The 21144-nt window shown below is 40.6% G+C and overlaps 1 protein-coding gene and 2 pseudogenes across 3 annotated transcripts; all 3 read left to right on the top strand.

Moving 5' to 3' along the window:
* Positions 1 to 4066: 4066 nt before the first annotated feature.
* LOC143886742 (putative L-type lectin-domain containing receptor kinase S.5 pseudogene) lies at positions 4067 to 6928 on the top strand (annotated as a pseudogene). Of its 2 annotated transcripts, XR_013253910.1 has the most exons (2): positions 4070 to 4492; positions 4729 to 6927. The product of XR_013253910.1 is annotated as a putative L-type lectin-domain containing receptor kinase S.5 pseudogene, transcript variant X2 (transcript). The 2 variants fall into 2 exon arrangements; XR_013253909.1 differs by having other exon boundaries at positions 4067 to 6928.
* A 4039-nt stretch (positions 6929 to 10967) lies between these two features.
* Positions 10968 to 13375, top strand: LOC143886298 (putative L-type lectin-domain containing receptor kinase S.5 pseudogene; annotated as a pseudogene).
* Positions 13376 to 17276: 3901 nt separating this feature from the next.
* On the top strand, positions 17277 to 19791 carry LOC143886741 (putative L-type lectin-domain containing receptor kinase S.5). Its single transcript, XM_077390849.1, has one exon. It carries the CDS (start codon positions 17573 to 17575, stop codon positions 19532 to 19534), a length of 1962 nt encoding a protein of 653 aa, XP_077246964.1. The 5' UTR covers positions 17277 to 17572; the 3' UTR covers positions 19535 to 19791.
* Positions 19792 to 21144: the final 1353 nt, after the last annotated feature.

Here is a 21144-nt window from a genome sequence, read left to right as displayed (position 1 = left end):
ATAATTTTCAGTTGAGAGGGCATTTTGGTCATTTCCACCTCGCCGTCTACTCCGTCCCGTTAAAAAAACTTCAGGGGGTGTACTTGTCACGTTTTGAAAGTCTGGGTTAGAATTGAGTGTGAGAAACTGGAGGGGGTGTATCTATTTTTTCCTAACAAAAAAATGATCATACATGAGAAAAAAACCCAAAACAAAACAAAATAAATAAAAGAGTTCATAGTCACTAGTACATATGAAATAGAGAAGTAAATCCACGAATGAATAGTACCAAATTGGAATCAATGTAACTCTTGATTTGAATTTTGGAATAGAAAAATCCCTAATCTGCCACCACTGCTGTACTTTTCTTCCTCCCCTTCCTGTTTTTGGTTTCACCCGAAAAAGCGGGGATCCACCCCGCCCCGCCCCGTTTGGGGAGGGGATTCCCCGATTTGAAAGGGAAGGGGAAGGGGATGGAGTTGTCCCCGCCCCGCCCCGCTAATCAATGCCATTTTTTTGCAAATTTTTAAGTGTTTTTTTTAAGGAAAACTACTAGAAACTCTGTGGATCGGCTACAAGATTCCCCCAAACATAAACTTAGCTTGTCTTTTTCTTTTAATTAGCTTCTGAGAGCATTTTGGGAACTATAATAACCTTTTCACAGATGTTGAAATAATAAAGACAAGCTGAGAGCCTGAGACGCTGAGTGTATGCAATTATCAAAAAATCGTAGTGCCAACAGAATTTTAGGGTTGGATTGCAGGTTTTAATTTTCAACAAGAAAAATTTAGCTACTAAAAATTTGTTTCATGTCAGCACTAGACTGAATTGCAGTTAAAGAAATAGTCATTTGTTGATTTTGTTCTCTTCTCCATTCTCATTTCTCATGCTCATCTGAGGGTTAACATGCTATACAGAATGAACTAATGAACATTATTTTGCGTGTGTGAGCGCCCACTTATGGACTTTTAAAGTTCATTGTGACTACTGAAATAGTTACTTTTTGCACATTGGCTGCATGTTAATGAAGGTAATCCTGGTGCTCATTTCCTATTTATCATTCCATAATTTATGCAGAAAATTGCTGAAAGATGAGGTCCTGTTGTTATTTATGTTTGTTGTCTCATCCATGCATTTCTGATTTTGTCCATCTATTTGTTGATCACATGAATAGAATCATAGCATTCATCACAATATTGTCTGTAATGGACGTAGAAGAAAGAAGCTCTGTTTGCTGGTTTGGTTGGGTTCCAAAGAGGGGGCGGGGCGGGGATTTTGTCCCCGAAGGATGCGGGGAGGGGAAGGGGAAGGGGATTAGATATTCCCCGCGGGGAGAGGAAGGGGATTCCCCACCATCCCCGCAGAGGGGAAGGGGAAGGGGAGGGGGAAAATTCCCCGCAGAGGGGAAGGGGAAGGGGACCCCAACATCAGGCCCCGACCCGCCCCGTTGCCACCCCTAATCAATATAGCTAAAATCATTCGAATCTGTATTTGCAAAAAAGCATGAGCAACTCGTGCATAATTGAAGTACTAGATTAATTAGGTCATTCAGACGGATCCATGGATCTTACTAGGGGTGCAACTTGGGTCGGATCGGGTTGAGCTTTTGCGAAAAAATAAATTGGAATGAACCTGAACCCGACCCGTTCTTAAGGTAAAATCTCAACCCGAATTCCAAAAAATAAACCCAAGTTGCTTCCACCCCTAGTCCCTAGATCTTACATTTTGTGTGTGTGTGTGTGGTGGTCCCATTAAGAATTAGAGCGTCGGATCCATGGATCTTACTATGTGTGCGTGTGTGTCGTGGTCCCATTAAGAATTAGAGTGTCGGATCCATGGATCTTACTTTGTGTGTGTGTGATCCCATTAAGAATTACAGCGTCTTTGACTTAAATAGGGGTGTATCTATCAAAAGGGGGGGGGGGCATAAATACCAGTTTCCATTTTGCAAATCTATTGGACGAGGGTATTTTAGGACTAGATTATAGAAATCCATCTCAGATGACTGATTCGCGGCAATTTCAAAAGAGATGGTCCAAAACTCAAACGGGCGTAAAAGGGACATCCAAGACAAAGGAACAAAAGCTTTGAAAAAATTTGCCCAATTTGCCTATAATTCTGAAATTCCTCGTAGAGGAATTTTTATGGAAATGGTCAATAAGCCATCTCAATATCATATAGATAAATAAGACTTGTTCTGTACAGGAATTACACAGTCAAGAAGAACACAAGGAAACTTCTCATCTTAGCCCATTCAACACATATTCCTTGTGGGTATATCTGCCCTTCTTATAATTCTTCCTATTTGTAAGCAAAGATCTCTAATCTCATCCGTCCCATAGGCCCTATTCGTTTTTAGGAGTTTTTATATGGTGGCCGCCGTGAAGTCCTCGGTGGTACCACCCTTGATATTTTATCTATATAGGCCTGTGTTGGATCAAATATCAAGCGTGGTACTTTCCTTATACTGCCCCCAAAGGACTTCACACCTTCAAGGGTGGTCCAATACAATTTCTCCATTTTTAGATTGCCACGTTAATCCCTTAGGCCCTGTTTGTTTTAGATTGCCATAATCAGTTTGGGGCCCACAATCGGTTGTCATAATCTAAAATGTATGGGGCTTAGGCTATGTTAATAGCCAGACTCCCATTAGTCTCCTTTGTGTTAGATTTTGATTTTCAAAATCTTATTTTTTGGTCAAAACAAAGTGTTTGGAAAATATTTTCTAAGTGTGTTTTGGAAAAGGAAAAACTTTTCTTTGGAAAGATTTGATTTTTTCAAGAGAAAGAGAAGAGTGCAAGAGAAGAGTGCAAAAGTAGTGTGAAAAAGATAGTCCGGTACCAACTCATAAAAAAAGAAAAATTGGGCTTATAAAGCTTTACCTTTTTCTCTTATTTATTATGGTGCACAATGGTCTTAGCCTTGGGTTGAACCGCGGGATGGTGCAACGCACCGTTCGCACACGCGCACTCGCGGCGTCCGCTATGGGCTATAGGGCGCATAGTGGCGCTTTATTGGCGCTTTTTTAGGCGCACTTTGCCCACGCCGCTTTTGGAGCCTTTCATTTTCTCGATTTGATCCGGACCGTTGGATCAAGATCGACTTGGATCGGTCAAGTGGGTAGACAGAATGGTTCGGTCGGGTTGGGCCTGAGTTCGAGCCCAACGGTTGGCCTAGCAAGCCTAAGGGCTCCAATGGATAGTGCGTGCCATCTGAACCGTCGGATCGTGGTGTAACAGCTAGTTGATGATGACCATTGGATTGTGTCTCTTCTACACAACGGTCAAGTTCCTAAAGGGTGCAATCTGCGCCGTGGATGGGAGATCTAGCGGTAATGGAGTTGGAAGGGTTTTTACATAAGCCAACGGTCACTCCAGGATTGATCTGAACCGTAGAGTCGCGATTAGACGCGATCTAACGGTCAGAATTCAAACCCGCTGAAAGGATGTCCAGAAAGGGTGTTTTCCAATGGGAAAAGCCACCAGAAGCTTTATAAAAACAGTAGAAAATACTCATTCTATACAGAGTTCGGATTTCTACTTTGGTATACCCAAAATTGCTATTGCCAGCACAATTCTCTCTCTCTAATCCCCTACAAAGTTTCTGTTTTACTGTTTTTGTTCAAGTGTTCTGTTTTCTGCAGAAACAGACACTTGTGTCTCAAATACTTGCAAAATTCAAAGGTGATTCAGGGTTTGATTCCGTTCAGTGCAGAACGTCGTCAAGCAATCGGTTTGGAACCGGGCTTCATTGTATCTTGGAGGCGAGTTCGTGGTCCCCTTTGCACACTAGTGGTGGGGGCGAATATCGTCTTAAGGAGAGCGTTTACGCGCCTTAAAGCATCTTCCTATCTTCTTCTCAACCACTACACATATTTTCTCCAACACTTTGTCTCTTCCTAAGCAATTGTATAGGAAACGACCGAGGTCACAGTCGAACTGAAGGCAATGAGCTGGCATTGTAATGGCTTACCCTATCAATGGAGCTCACTGCCATAAAGTAAACATGCAAAGTAGACCATGACAACATAATAGATCGATTTAGCCATGAATTGAACATGCACAGTAGACCATGACAACCTGATAGATAAATTTAGCAAGCAGAAAGTTCAAAGCTTTCTACTCATCTCTATAGACCAGAAGTTTCAAAGCCAAAAAAAAAACATTTAAGACTAACCAAACCAGTTGACCATGACTATGAGGATTAGAGGGTATTTTATCTTAGTTTTATTGAGAAATTCCACAAACAAGATGTATACAATGAGACTACTTTTCCTCCTTCAATAATCCCTCACCCTTTAACCAGAGTTTTGCGGAAGAATAGTCTCTATTCATTTCATAGATTTGAGTTTTCTTGATACAATGGTAATGTTGCCGTATGACAAAAGGGTTGTACAAGGAACATACAAGGAAGCTTCTTTGGAAAAATCTGCACTACTCCTGCCCACTTGAGTTTTTATGAAGATTAACCAACCAAATTGAATACCAATTAAGGAACCTGCTTCTCTCATTCAGTAATCTCTCACCCTTATCATCTTTACATAAGCACCTTTGGATAAGTCTGCACTAACTGTGGGTGTGTTATCTTCCATGTATTTTACCATTTCTTTCTATAGAAAGGGTAGAAGAGCTCCTTCTTCAGTTGGGAGGCATTCAAAAAATAGCTTTCAATGGCCTCTATTGATCCCTTTCGATGTTTTTCTCCTTGTTCTAAGGCTCTTCAGATGTTCATTTTTCTGGGTTTTATCAGTCAGGTGGCTTGCCTTAATTTCAGCTATTATCCTCAATTCAATGCCGGCGATTTGGGGCATCTCACTTTCAATGGTACTGCAAATTTCGCCAGTGATGCTCTGACAATTACAAGGGATTCAATGAGACTTCCCTTGGAGAACCAAGCTGGAAGGGTTGTATACAATAACGCATTCAAATTGAGGAAGGGTGGTCGAATTGCATCCTTCAACACTTCGTTTGTGTTCGATATTAGCCTTGTGAATGGATGGGCCGGTGGCGAAGGCTTGGCTTTCATCCTCACAGAAAATAAAGAGCTTCCCATCAACAGCTATGGACAATGGCTCGGGATCACAAATAAAACAACAAATGGGTCGTCTAAAATTGTAGCAATCGAATTTGATACAAGGAAAAGCTATGAAGGTGATCTAGACGATAACCACATCGGCGTGGATGTGAATGGTATGACCTCCCTCAAGCAAGTTTCAATGAGTAGCCATGGTGTAAAGCTTTTGAATGAAGCCAATGTGCTAGTCGATGTTCAATTTGATGGTAATTCAACAAACTTGACCATTGATGTTTCCATGTATAATGGTACAAGGCCCAATCACTCGAATGCATTTATTTCCTTGTCTGTAAACCTATCAAAATACCTCCCAGAGGATGTTTATGTAGGTTTCTCCGCTTCAACGGGTGATCTCGCCGCATTAAACTATGTCAATTCATGGAACTTCACCAGTGAAGACCTAGGTACAGGACAGGACGGTACAGGACATGACAAGCCAATCCTATGGATTTTGCTTGGAATTCTATTGTCAATCCTCCTATCTGGTGGATTTATGTATTTGTTTTGGTGGAGAGGGAAGCACACCTGCCAGCTCCAAAGAAGTCGGGCAAGCGTCAACATAGAATTGTTGCTCAAAGATTCGACAAAAGGGCCACGTAAGTTTAAACTCAAGGAACTCAAATCTGCAACTTCGAATTTCGACCTCAATAACAAGCTTGGGAAAGGAGGGTTTGGAACAGTCTACAGAGGATTTTTGAAAGAGACCAACGAGGAAATCGCTGTAAAAAGAGTGTCCAAGGACTCACGACAAGGCGAACAAGAATTTATTGCGGAGGTGATGACAATTGGTCGTCTCAATCACAAGAACCTGGTTAAATTAATCGGATGGTGCTACGAAAAAGATGATCTTCTTTTGGTATATGAGTTCATGCCTAACGGAAGCTTAGACAAGCTCTTATTTTCCAATCAAAGCTCAACAAAGGAGGAGTTTATATTGAGTTGGGAGAGAAGGCATAATATAATTTGTGGTGTGGCTTCTGGTTTGAGTTATCTCCATGATGGGTGCAAGAAGAGGGTGTTGCATAGGGATGTTAAAGCTAGCAATGTGATGCTAGACTCTGTGTTCAACGCTCGATTAGGCGATTTTGGGTTGGCTCGAATTGTTCAACAGGATGGCGACACTCACCGTACTACAAATGTGATAGCCGGAACGCCTGGTTATATGGCACCAGAATGTCTGCTCACTAGTAGAGCGAGTGTGGAGGGCGATGTTTATGGATTTGGAGTTTTCGTCATGGAAGTTGCTTGTGGACGAAGGCCTCATAACAACTTTCGGAACCAGTCGAACAATGGGATCATCAATTGGTTGTGGGATTTATACGGGCGACAACGGGTCCTTGACGCAGTCGATCCTCAATTACATGGAGTGTTTGATAACGACCAAATGGAAATAGTGCTCATGTTGGGGTTGGCTTGTTGCCATCCAAACCCTGGTGAGAGGCCTGCAATGAGAGTGGCTATACAAGTTCTTATTGGTGAAGCAACTCTCCCTCTTCCACCCATTGAGAAGCCTGCTTTTGTGTGGCCGGTGGGGGGCATTTCTTCAGAGGAGAACCCACTTTTCTTAGAAGGGTGGTCTGCAAATGGGGGTTATCTCTCTCCAAGTGCAGAATTTAGTGGCAGATGATGCATTTTATGCACCATTTCAAAAACCCCTGCATCAATGGTGGACTCTTCTGAGTCATCTTGGCCTAGCTCTTGTCCGAGTCTCCACTTTTCCCTACCATGTCAATCAGAACTTTTTTGATTCTCCTGAGTTATGATTGGGTCAACCGAGTGCTCATGTAATTCAAAAGTATACTTAGTGTAATTATATTTAATTATCATGCATCTATTGGGTTTCCTAAACACACTCAAACTAAATATAATTAAATATAAAATAGTTGAAAATTTTATAGCTAATTCTTCATCTTCAATCGGTGCATTGTAATGAGTCCTGATGGGGTCCGAACTCAGTACTAATGGGTCCGGACTCAGTACTGATGGGTCCGAACTCAGCATTGATGAGGTCCGAACTCAGCAGCCAATTGGTTATTGACGAGTGGCCCTCACAGGGACCGCTGGAAAGCCAACACCTGTCCCTGCTAGGTGTGACACCTGGACCAATCAGGGACTTCCACCTACTCTTCCTAGGTATGAGACCTGGTCCATACAGAGGCCACCACCTGTCCTGGACAGGTGGCTTAGAACTACCACCTGTCCTGGACAGGTGGCTCAGAATCACTATAAATAGCCTTCACTTGTGCTAAGGTGAGGGATCTGAAAATCAAAGCCCTAAGCTTTTGCTCTAACATTGCTTTGCACTCCTGCTCATACTGACTTGAGTCTCGAAGCGCCCGTCCGGAGCACCACTCCGGGTTGGTCCTCTGACCCTTTTTCTTCTTGTTACCAATTTTAGACCTAACAAGTCCCTTTGTGGACATTCGTCACTCTATCTCGTGTAGTGCTCTATGTCCCATATGAAAGAGTCATCAAAACGATTTCTCTAGTTAAGTATATTATATACCCACTCGCATTACCGTGCACGTAATTTAACGTGTTTTAAAAAAGGGAAATGATAATTACCCCTTTTATCACCAGGGACACCCATTTGCTAGTGTACTTTACAATCAAAGCCACTGGATTTTCTGACATTAAGTAGAGTAGCCCCCTTTTTGCCATTGATACACTGACGTTGGGTGTCCCTGGTGATCAAAAGGGGCGTAAATATCACTTCCCTTAAAAAAATGTACATAGGCCCAATTTCGATGAATTACTTGTCGGATCCCTCGCACATGTGTGTGAATGAGTACATTCCAATGTGAGACACACCAACACACATTCCATGTGCTTCCGAAAACACATAGGGTCAGCAATATTCAGAGTTGATCCCTTTCAGACAAACCCTAGCTAGCAAGTTCAAGGGCTAAAATTCCATCTCCAAGTTTCATGATCCCAGCACCACTGCAATATGTTATATGGTCTTATCCTGGCACTAACTAGCTCAGTTCACACTCCTAACACTCTGCTTACTGTGGCAATATAGGTCCAAGTAGAGCAGATTTATCCAAAGGTGCTCATGTAAAGATGATAATGGAGAGATATTACTGAATGAGGAGAAGAGGCTTCCTTGTATGCTTCTTGATTGTGAAATTTCTTTATAAAACCAAGATAGATGACCCTCTCTAATCCTCATAGTCATCGGCAATTTGGTTGATTAATATACGTAAAAACGTTTTTTATTTTTGGTTTGAAAACTTCTAGCCTGTAAAGGTAAGAATTGAAAACTGAAACTTTCTACCTGGTGATATGTCTAGTGTGGCACATTTCAAATGTGAACTGATTGGTGTTCGTAGGAGCTATCAGGTTGGCATGGTCTACTGTAACTTTGTACTTTATGGCGATGAGCTCCGTTGATCTGGTAAACAAGGGTGGAGGAACATATAGCGTGCGGGTGGCCACAGCCCCCCAATGACTTGCAAAATCTCTTTTATAGTACTGATATGTGCAGAAATTATTACAGAAAGTTAGTAAGCAGGATGGTACAAGCTAAACTTTGATGGATGCTCTCTCGTAAATCCAGGTAAGGCGGGCATTGGGGGAGTCATTCGAGGCTCAAATGAGACAATTCTGATGTCATATTCGGGACCGAGGGGAGTGTGTGATACGAATGAAGTGGAGGTAAGAGCAATTCTTTTTGGATTACGATGGTGCTATGAACACAATATGGGACCGCTCATTGTCGAAGGTGACTCTTCAAATACGATTGCATGGGCATCCACAAATTCCAAATGTCCATGGTGGTTCCATGTCCTAATCCCGGAACTTAGGGACCTCATACATGTTATTAAACCTACACTAGAACACATGAGGAGGTCGGCTAACGAGATGGCAGACCAATTGGCGAAAAAGGGTGCCACAAGGGAATCGATGGTAATCCACACGGCTCCGGCACAACCAGATATCTAAATTTTGATACCTATGTTGTAAAGACCTTGGGATTGGGACGGTTTAGGGACATCTTGTCCCTTACTATGTAAACTTTTTGGGAATAGTATAAGTCAATTTTCAAAAAAAAAAAAAAAAAGGTAAGCGGGCACCCCAATGACCAATGCAGGCAAACTGTAAATTAGTCCGATCCCCAAGTGTAAATTCCTGGCTCCACCCCTGCTGGTAAGGCACTACTTTTCCTGCCCATTGCCTTCAGTTCGACGTGAACTGCGACCAGACGATCGAAAGCCGCCCAACGACACCTTGATCAGCTTGTTTGACTGACGAACCTGAAGGGATGGCTTCATGATCAAGGTTGTACAAAAGTCCATTCATACCGACACCGAAATCGCTATTACCCGAAATGGTATTTTATTTCGGCCGAAATTTCACCCAAAAAACCTGTTTTTTTTTAATTATTTTAATATTTTACCGAAACTTCGGTAATTTCAACCGAAATTTTATATCAAATAAAATACTATTTTTTGTTTCGCCGGAATCTGGCGGCCGAAATTTCAAAAATTCATTTTTGGTGGGATCCGAAACCGTTATTGAAACCAAAATTTAAAACCTTGCTCCTTACTTCATTGAACACATCTTTGATTTAGTAGTTTCTTGTGAATTGCAAGAACCTACAACAAAGGCTTTAAATTTTGGTCCGAAATTTCGGGTTTCAGTCGAGAACGAAACTGAAATTGGGTGAAGTTGAAACGTTACAAAATTTCGCCCGAAATTTCGATCTTCATTTTCCCAAAAATTTCGGGCCGAAATTTAAGGAATATCACCAAAAAAATCTGGATTTTATTCATTATTTAATATTATCCTGAAATTTCGGTAATTTCGCCGAAATTTGCACGAGATATGAAATTTCGAAATTTCGGTTTCGGTGGTTTCGGTGAGGACCGAAACGCATCCGAAACCGAAATTTAAAACCTGGTCTACAACATCTATTGAGGCATGTGCAGGAAAAGTAGTGGCTTTAATTAACCTTTGGGCCATTGACAGCGACTTATAAAGTCGCCGTTGTCTTATAAAGACGCTGTCATTGATCAAAATATCAAGGCGGTGCATTGATTACGTGCAGTTGCACCAGACTGTAGTTTGAAAACTCCCTCACGTCATCTTTGAATTGCCAGTCGATTCTCTTTTACCTTACCCCATTCTTGCCGAGTCTGCATTTTACCTAGCAAAGTCTATCAAAATTCCTTTGACTCTTTCTATTACTTGATCGCTTCAACCAAGTACTCAGTCATGTTAATCGATTAGTCGGCCGCGCCAACCAATTACTCAGCCGTGTCGATTTGATTTTGGCCATGTTTTGACCTGCATCCGTGTTTTAAAATACGTACGCGGGTCAAAATAAAAACTTCGTTTTATGTCGGGCAATGATATATTCACCCTTTTTTCTTCCCCTTTCCACCCTCTTACAATGTAGAAATGAGTAGTCACAGATAATAGATAGTACAGCTGAGCCATTCAAAAAAAAAAAAATCATACAAGAGAAAAAAACCCAAAACAAAACAAAATAAATAAGAGATCATAGTCACTAGTAGATATGAAATCGAGAAGTAAATCCACAAATAAATAGTACCAAATTGGAATCAATGTAACTCTTGATTTGAATTTTGGAATAGAAAAATCCCTAATCTGCCACCACTACTGTACTTTTCTTCCTCTTCTTAACTGTTTAGAATTTGAATATGGAAAAAAGAAAGACCAACTCGCCCATAATTGAAATACCAGATTAATTAGTGACTATGTCGTGGTCCCATTAAGAATTAGAGCTTTTGCCCATTTTGGAAATTTATTGCACAAGGGCATTTTAGGAATAGATTATAGAAATCCATCCCAGATGACTGATTCCCGGCAATTTCAAAAGATGGTCGAGAACCCAAACTGCCATAAAAGGGACAGCCAAGAAAAAGGAACAAAACCTTTGAAAAAATTTACCCAATTTGCCTTTAATTATTACATTCCTCAGAGAGAAAATTCCATGGAAATGGTCAATAAACCTTCTCAACATCATCTAGATAAATAAGACTTGTTCTGTACAGGAATTACACAGTCAAGAAGAACACAAGGAAACTTCCCATCTAAGCCAATTCAACAGCTATTCCTTGTGGGTATATCTGCCCTTCTGAGAATTATTCCTATTTGTAAGCAAATAGTATTAGTTTCTCTTTGTTGGGTAATTCAGAAACTGCTTATCATGTCATCTCTCCATCATTTTGCTCTTAGGGTGTTCATGCTTACAAGCATCTTCATTCAAGTGTACAGCCTCCAATTCAATTATAACAATTTCAGTGATGGTGATTTATCCGACTTTAAACGGAGCGGTGATTCAAATATACGCTTTGGAGCTTGGCAAATCACGACGGATACAAACAATCCTAACGTTTCAATGGTGAATTCCAAAGGGAAGTTTCTATACAAAGACACCTTCAAGTTATGGAGGGACAATGGATCTGTTGTTGCATCCTTCAACACTTCCTTTAAGCTGAATATTGTGCCGCAAAATGGAACTGGCGCTGAAGGCTTAGCTTTTATCCTCACAAAAGATGTGGAGGTTCCAAACAACAGCTACGAGCAGTGGCTTGGAATCACGAATGAAACAACAAATGGGTCGTCTACCATAGTCGCAATCGAATTTGATACAAGGAAAAGCTATGCAGATGATCTAGATGATAATCATGTTGGTGTGGACGTAAATGGAATGATCTCCCTCAAGCAAGTTTCATTGAGTAGCTATGGTGTTACACTTTTGAGTGGGACCGAAGTGCAAGTCGATATTCGGTACGACGGCAATTCGAGAAACATGAATATTGATGTTTCCATGGCCAATAATGCCTCGAATGCGGTTTCGATTCCGATGTCCATCAATCTATCTCAGTATCTCCCAGAGGATGTTTATGTAGGATTCTCTGGTTCCACAGGTAATCTCACTGAACTAAATTGCATCACGTCATGGAATTTTTATGGTGATGATATAGGGATGGTAAATAATAACTTTCCATTTATATGGGTTTTAATTGGGATTTTGCTGCCAATCCTCTTCTCTATTGGACTTGTATTTTACCTCTGGCGAAGGAGGAGAAGCATGGACCTCCGAAAACATAGGCCAAGCCTTAACATAGAATTGATGCTTCAAGATTCAGCGAAAGGGCCACGTAAGTTTCAACTCAAAGAGCTCAAATCTGCAACTGCGAATTTCGACCACAAGAACAAGCTTGGGCAAGGTGGATTTGGGACAGTATACAAAGGAGTCTTGAAAAAGACCAATGAGGAGGTTGCTGTAAAAAGAGTGTCAAAAGACTCACGCCAAGGTGAACAAGAATTTGTGGCAGAGGTGATGACAATCACTCAATTGAATCACAAGAACCTGGTGAAATTAATCGGGTGGTGCCACGAACGAAACGATCTTATGTTGGTATATGAGTTCATGCCCAATGGGAGCTTGGACAAGCTCATATTTTCCAACAGAAACTCCACATTGAGTTGGGAGAAAAGGCACAACATAATTTCTGGGGTGGCTTCTGCTCTAGGTTATCTACACACAGGGTGCAAGAAGATGGTGCTCCATAGAGATGTGAAATCTAGCAATGTGATGCTTGATTCCAACTACAACGCGCGGTTAGGAGACTTCGGGTTGGCTCGAACCGTCCAACAGGACGGGAACACTCACCATTCTACGAATGTGATAGCTGGAACAATTGGTTATATGGCACCAGAGTTTCTTCATACTGGCAGGGCAAGCGCGGAGACGGACGTGTACGGGTTTGGGGTTTTTGCCATGGAAGTTGCTTCAGGAAAAATGCCTCAAGACATCAACATGGTTGATTGGTTGTGGAATTTGTATGGAAGAGAGAGAATCCTAGATGCAGCAGATCCACAATTGTATGAAAAGTTTGATAAGGAGCAAATGGAGTGTGTGCTCAAGTTAGGGTTGGCTTGTTGCCATCCAAACCCAAATGAGAGGCCCTCCATGATGGTGGCTTTCCAAGTTCTCAAAGGTGAAGCTCCTCCACCTACTCCACCCAGTGAGAAGCCTACTTTTATGTGGCCAGCCTTACCAGTTTCCCTGGAGAGCTTCATATCCATTGACCTTGATGATTGCTGATTTATGTCCATTTGAGGCCATTTCTACTTTTCAAATTCTCTTCATAGTAGTCTGTATTTGTTATTAGCAGATGAATTTATTTCTTTTCTATTTGTGAAGATTACCGTATATGTAAAAACAAAAGTTCATTTTTGTAAGTAAAGATTACACTAGTTACTTATAAGAACATGTTCCTTTTCCTTTTATAAACAAGTCACTCAAAATCTTGTGTGTGTTATTAATAAGAGACCATTTGAACTGACATATGTTGCATCTCCCTGTGATTATATTATGAACTTTCATAGCCTTCATAAAAAAATATGAAATTCACTGTTATAGAGCTAGCGGTAAGGATACTCTTGATTGAGGGTGGTTTGCTTTATGCTATTTGATGGATAATACAGGTGTTCAACAGTCCAATCTCTCTTGGAAATTAATTAAAAATTTCTTAGAGATGAAGGGAAATTTTCCCTCATACTCTATCAATTACAATACGAGTGAAGGAAATGAGAAGGCAAGAAAAACTCGCAAAGGGAGCTGACACTTGACCCCTTTGTTTTGATACCGTAACCTCTTCTGTTCTAAACTTACCTCATTAACAATTGGCAATTTGTTTGGAATTGTAACAGCCAATGAGAAAAGTTTCACTGTAAAATAGTATAAGGGGTGCCATATCCAAACAAAGAGAGTATACATACTAGTTTCAATTGGGAAACAATGGTGTTAGTTGCCACTCAGGCGTTCAGTAACGCAACTAGGTTCATGCAATACTTTCGGTTGTCCTGTAACAATGCAAGTCATCCGAGAAAGTTTGCAGGGATTTAACCTACAAAGCAAGCATAGAGGGAAGAGCACACAAGAAACCAAAGGGGCACATGTGAGGGAGAGGAAAACAAACAATCTTTAGTTTGAACTTGATCTATGTACTAGTTTCCAAAGCAATAGGCTACAACTCTTAAGGGGACCTAGTCACCCATTGACTAGAATAGAATCCTACTAGGTGTGCACTAGCAAGCATCACTCAGATGGCCAAGCAAGCTCTTATGTTAGTAGGTGGAGGTACCTTCCTAACATTAACCGGAGTGCCCACCAAAGGTGTTGTATAATCATACTACTTTTTGGTAATACGTGCACCGGAGTTCCAAATCATTATTTGCAACCTTACATATAATATAATCCATGGGTTATAGGTCATGCGAATCGCTAGACGAAATGGCCTCATGACACTTCACCACCCGATTTGGTTGACACCCTTTTCGATTTCTTCAAATAAGCATTAACTTGATTTTCTGATAGGTATATCTTTTTTCGGATCCTCAACTGGCTTCAGAGTTTGTCTTGCTCTTCCACTTCATGAGGTACTTTGTTGTCAGCATCCCTTCCTCGTGCCAATATGCAAACGACCAATATGCTCACCACCTTTCTTACAAAGGACATTGCATATGACTCGTCATGCGTTCTTGTCTGTCTTCTTTATCGGCTTGACAAGGCTTCAAACAGCTTGCATGGAAGACAGGACGGATCTTCAGTCATGTCGGGGGTTGGACTTTGAAAGTGATTTTCTCAACTTGTTCAATGATAGGAAGTGGACATTTATACTTTCGAATCAAACCATTTTATGCCTTACATGTGAATCTAAGCTGGTTTGGATTGAGGTTCACTAGCACCAAGTCTCCAAACTTGAAGTTCATTATTCTTCGATCTTGATCTGCTCAGATTCACGAAGTAGGCTCCAGCAATGTCTATACTCATGTGTCATTCCTTGGGCAAATGATAAGTATAGAGATGCTTTCAATACAAGCTTGGGCAAGGAGGTTTTGGCACTGTCTAGAAAGGATTTTTGGAAGCGATCAACAAGGAAGGTTCCATAAAAAAGGGTCGAAGAATTCACGTCAAGGCATACAGAAATTCATAGCAGAGGTACCAACAATCAGCTGCCTCCATCACAAGAATATGGTAAAATTAATCAGGTGGTTCTACGAAGGAAATAAGCTGCTTATAGTGTATGTGTTTATACCTGGATTCTTCTGAGTCAGAGACGTACCCGTGTCGGATTCCCACTCTAGGATTCACTACGATACTTAAAGATCTCTTTAATCTATCTAGATCTATACTCAAAATACTACAGTAAATTTACAACTATAACTTATTTTGAGTTTTATCTATCCAAGTAGTAAGTTTTTTATATGAAAAACAATTATATTTACTGAATCTACCAAGATTTTCAATATATAACCATACATCTAAAAGAATAGAAATTAGCCGAATACATGAATCCTTTTTTGAGCTTAGCTGAATCCGACATTCAGTACCCGTGTCAGGTTCTGACACTGGTATCTGTACTCATGCAACATAGGCCCAATGGAAGCCTCAACAAGCTCATATTTTCAAATGAAAAACCCACAGAAAAGAAGGCCTTGTTGGCTTGGGAGAGAAGTAAAAGGATAATTTGTGGAGTGGCTTCCGCTGAGTTTTCTTCACGTTGAGTGTGAGCAGAGGGTACTGAATAGGGTTGTGAAATCCAGTAACGTGATGCTTGATTCTGAATACAACGTCGGTTAGCTCAAACTTTCAACTTTGATAGTGAAACTCACCATTCGACAAACCATTTCAAAAAAAAAAAAAACCCTCGCCATTCAACAGATGCGATAGCTGGAATGCCGGGTTATATTGCACCAGTGTTTACTTTGATAGTGAAACTCACCATTCGACAAACCATTTCAAACAAAAACAAAAAAAACCCTCACCATTCAACAAATGCGATAGCTGGAAGGGTTTTCTGTATGGAGGTTGCATGTGGATGAAGACCAGGTAATAATCTTCGGAACAATGACAACAACATCATTGACTGGTTGTGGAATTTGTATGGAAGACAAAGGATCCTGGAAGCAGTGAACCCACGGTTACATGGGGAGTTTGATGAGGATCAAATGGATCATGTAGTCAAATTGGGATTGGCCTATTCCCATCCAAACCCAAATGAGAGGCCTTCCTTCATAGTGGGGATGCAAGTTGTCACTAGTGTAGCTCCTCCATAATCCCACCCACTGAGAAGTCTACTTTATGTGGCTAGTGGTCACTATTTCTGAGGTTGATCCAGTTCCTCAGAGGAGTTTTCTGCCAATTGGGGTCATCTCACTCCAAGTACAGCTCTTAGTGGTAATCATAGAAGTAAATGATCTCTATCCATGTTAGTCCATTTCAATCCTTGGTTGTCATTCTTAGCATTGGTATTCGTCTTCCTTTAGATTTTCAACACAAAAACCCTCTTGGTTAACACATGCCAACTAAACATAGCAAAGACAGTGAAGCTGTCCTTTAACTCACAATTCCAATATTGAGGACAATGGTTGTTCCACCTATTTCTTTCTTCAATTCAAACTTAGAAGGCAAAGATACAAACATAGTTTCAAGGAATTCTACATGCACAAGCAGGTTCCAAATTCAACACATATTGTTAGGCCCTTTTAATTGCAACTGAAATGCCAAAAGCCATGATCACATTGCAAATCGAGTTTTTTTTTTTTTTTTTTTGAATTGTCAATGAAGTGTGTGAGTCATTTTGGTAACGAAAAAGTTTTAAACAAGGAAGCTGTGAAATCTCCCACCCCTCAAGGTTGAGAATTATATTTTGCCTTCTGACAAATGGAAGTGACATAGGAATTGATGGTCAAGCTTTGTTCGTTCAATCCCAGCTTCCTACCAAAACAAAGAGGGAAGTGACGTATTCACCCAAGTTTCTTACCTGCGCCACCCCTCTTTAGTCCTTTTATAACAGCTTTTACACTAAAAGTAGGTGGCCCCGGAAGGAAAAGGCAATTTTGCCATTTTGTGGCTGACTTTTGCATGAGAGAACAGCCAAGCAAGCTCAATTTTGTGTGGTTCACTTTTTAGCCGATTTTGTCTTATTAATTTAATTCAACTGAGGCGACTATTCTCTCATGCAAAAGTCAGCCACAGAATGGCTTTCCAGGAAATTGCCTAGCAAATCCAAAAACCAAAGTAAAATGTTTAAAAACAGACATAGGGGTATATATCTATCAAACTGGAAGGGGGTAAATACCAGTTTGCATTTTGCATTTTAGGAATAGATTATGTAAAACCTCTCAACTGGATTGATTCACGGCAATTTCAAAGATAAGGTTGAAAACGCAAATGGCCAAAAAATGGACAGCCAAGAAAATATGAACAAAACCTTTGAAAAATTTGCCCAATCTGCCTTCAATTCTCACATTCCTCCAAGAGGAAGTTTCGTGGAAATGCTCAATAATATCACCCACCTAAATAAGACTTCTTCTGTGCAGGAATTCCAGAGTCATGAAGAACACAAGAAACTTCTCATCTAAGCTAAACCCACGCTCCTTGTGGCTATATCTTCCCTTCTGAGAGTTCTTCCTGGTTTGTAAGGAAAGAAGATTGAGTTTCTTTTGTTGGGTAATTCAGAAGTTGCTTATCATGACATCTGTTCATCTTTTCCCATCATCTTCTGCTTCTGCAAAGGCTCTTAGGGTGTTTATGTTTTCAAGCATCTTCATTCAAGTGTACAGCCTCCAATTCAATTATAACAATTTCAGTGAAGGTGATTTACCCGACTTTAAACGGCCCGGTGATTCAAATATATACCGTGGAGCTTTGCAAATCACGACGGATACAAGCAATCCTACGATTTTGACGGAGAACTCCAAAGGGAGGATTCTATACAAAAACATGTTCAAGTTATGGAGGGACAATGGATCGGTTGTTGCATCCTTCAACACCTCTTTTGTGTTGAATATTGTGCCGATAGATGGAACTGGGGGAGAAGGCTTAGCTTTTATCCTCACAAAAGATGCGGAGCTTCCGAACAACAGCGATGGGCAGTGGCTTGGGATCACGAATGAAACAACAAATGGGTCATCTAAAATAGTCGCAATTGAATTTGATACAAGGAAAAGCTATGCAGAGGATGTGGATGATAACCATATGGGCGTGGATATAAATGGAATGATCTCCCTCACACAAGTTTCATTGAGTAGCTATGGTGTTAAGCTTTCGAATGTATCCGATGTGCTAGTCAATATTCAGTATGACGGCAAATCGAGAAACATGAGCATTGATGTTTCCATGGTCAATAATTCGGCCTCGAAAGCTTCGATACGGTTGCCCATCAATCTATCTGAGTACCTCCCAGAGGATGTTTATGTAGGATTCTCCGGTTCCACAGGTAATCTCACCCAACTAAATTGCATCAAGTCATGGAATTTTTCTGGTGAGGATATAGAGAGGAAAAACAACTTGCTATTATGGATTTTAATTGGGACTTCGCTGTCAATCCTCTTCTCTGCTGGACTTGCATTTTACCTCTGGCGGAGGAAGAGAAGCATGGACCTCCGGAAGTATCCGTCAAGCCATGACATAGATTTGATACTTCAAGATTCAGCGAAAGGGCCAAGTAAGTTTCAACTCAAAGAGCTCAAATCTGCGACTGAGAATTTCGACCCTAAGAACAAGCTTGGACAGGGTGGGTTTGGGGAAGTATACAAAGGGGTCTTGAAAAAGACCAATGAGGAGGTTGCTGTAAAACGAGTGTCGAAGGACTCGCGCCAAGGTGAACAAGAATTCGTGGCGGAGGTGATGACAATCAGCCAATTGAAACACAAGAACCTTGTGAAATTGATCGGGTGGTGCCATGAACGAAAAAATCTTCTCTTGGTCTATGAATTCATGCCCAATGGAAGCTTGGACAAGCTCATATTTTCCAACAGAAAATCCATGGATGAAGAGGTAAACTCCATGGATGAAGAAGAGGCTGCATTGAGTTGGGAGAGAAGGCATAACATAATCTGCGGGGTGGCTTCTGCTCTATGTTATCTTCACATGGGGTGCAAGAAGATGGTGTTGCATAGGGATGTGAAATCCAGCAATGTGATGCTTGATTCCAACTACAATGCGCGGTTAGGAGACTTTGGGTTGGCTCGAACTATTCAACAGGACGGGAACACTCACCATTCTACGAAAGTGATAGCCGGAACGCCTGGTTATATGGCACCAGAGTATTTTCTTACTGGCTGGGCAAGTGCAGAGACCGACGTTTACGCGTTTGGGGTTTTTACCATGGAAGTTGCTTCAGGAAAAAAGCCTCAAGACATCAACATGGTTGATTGGTTGTGGAATTTATATGGAAGACAGAGAATCCTAGATGCAGCAGATCCACAATTGTATGAAAAGTTTGATAAGGAGCAAATGGAGTGTGTGCTCAAGTTAGGGTTGGCTTGTTGCCATCCAAACCCAAATGAAAGGCCCTCCATGATGGTGGCTTTCCAAGTTCTCATAGGTGAAGGTCCTCCACCTACTATACCCACTGGGAAGCCTGCTTTTATGTGGCCAGTCATGCCAGTTAGCCTGGAGGACTTATCCATTGACCTTGATGATGGCTGATTTATGTCCACTTGAGGTTATGCCGGTAGTCTGTATTTGTTATTTGTTGATGAATTTATTTATTTTCTATTTGTAAACATTACTGTACATGTAAAATAAGTTCTTGTTTTTTTTTTTTTTTTTTTGGGTAAAGATTACACTAGTTACTTGTAAGAACAAGCTCCTTTTCTTTTTGTAAGTACCAGTCATTCAAGAGTCTGCGTGTTATTAATAAGAGACCATTGTACTGCTATCTTTGTAGTAACAGTCATTCAGGAGTCTTTCGGGCCGCGTTTGAGTGCTTTGACTATCTACCTCCTTGAATTATTGTACTGCTATCTTTGTTCCTTCAGGACCACCTCGGTTCTGTTTTTACATATATATATATATATATATATATATATATATATATATATATATATATATATTCTGTTGCCCTTTTCAAAAAAAAAAAAAAAAGAGACTATTTATGTTGTCATTGTAACCCTGAACTGACATATGTTGCATCTCCTTGTGCATATATCATGGACTTTCAGAGCCCTCATATTGAAATATGAAGTCTGTTATAGAGCCATGGGTTAAGGATACTCTGGAGTCTGGATTGAGGTTGGTTTGCTTAATACTATTTGATGAATAATAGGGGTGTTCATAGTCCAATATCTTTAGTAAATTAATTAAAAAACTCTAAGTGGTGAAGGGGATTTTTCTCTCTTACTCATATAGTTGCATCTTACAGTGAGAGGGAAGGAAATGAGGAAGCAAGCAAAACTGGCAAAGGGAGCTGGCACTTGCACCCATTTTGATATTGCAACCTCTTCTTCTATAAACGTACCTCATTTACAATTGACAATTTGTTTGGAATTATAATAGCTAATGAGTAAGTTTAAACTTTAAAAAAATTGACTGCCATGTGTAGATATAAATATAAGTTTCAGTTGGGAAGCAGTGGTGTTAATTGCCAGCCACCTATACCACGGGGTTTCAGTCCTGTGACTTGGTTCATGCAGCACTAGTGGTTGTCTCGCGGCAAGGAAAGCAGCCTAGAAAGTTTGCAGGGCTTTAACCAACAAAGCAAACATATGGGAAGCTAAGTTTTTTTTTTTTTTTAAGACCTGTAGACACCCCATTTTGACTGAACCCTAAAACACTTTTTTTTTTTTTAATAAAAATCCCATCAAACAAATGAATTAGTGTCCCGGACATTACTTTATAATAGTCTAGAATCCTAAATAGGACCTTGTAAATTTTTGTAAAAATATGCTTAAAATAGGATGAGCTGTGTTTGTGTCACCTTTGCATTGTTGATAAAGACAGGAAGGGGAGTGAATTATACACAGGGGGGTGCGCCTGTACCAATTTGATAGCCACCAAAGACTTCTTTTATTTGCTCTCCATTTTTACCCCAAGACCACCCCGCTGTAGAGTAAAATGAGTAGCTTTTGAATGTTTAAATGACTTTGGAATGAACCATAGCTGATCTTGCCCAAACACAAAACTTACAACTAAACCCAAGTTGGAATTTGAATTTGCATATCTAATACACTGTGGCCAGCAGAAATCCCACCACTTCTATAAATGATTCAACCATCAATCAGAGAGATCCAACCCATATTATAGGATAGATGCAATCA

The sequence above is a fragment of the Tasmannia lanceolata genome, unplaced genomic scaffold, assembly GCF_043159265.1.
Source record: "Tasmannia lanceolata isolate RefF3 unplaced genomic scaffold, GAP_Taslan_0.1 ptg000011l, whole genome shotgun sequence".
NCBI classification, from domain to species: domain Eukaryota; kingdom Viridiplantae; phylum Streptophyta; class Magnoliopsida; order Canellales; family Winteraceae; genus Tasmannia; species Tasmannia lanceolata.
Note: the sequence above shows the minus strand (reverse complement) of the source record. Positions and strands in the feature narration are given on the sequence as shown.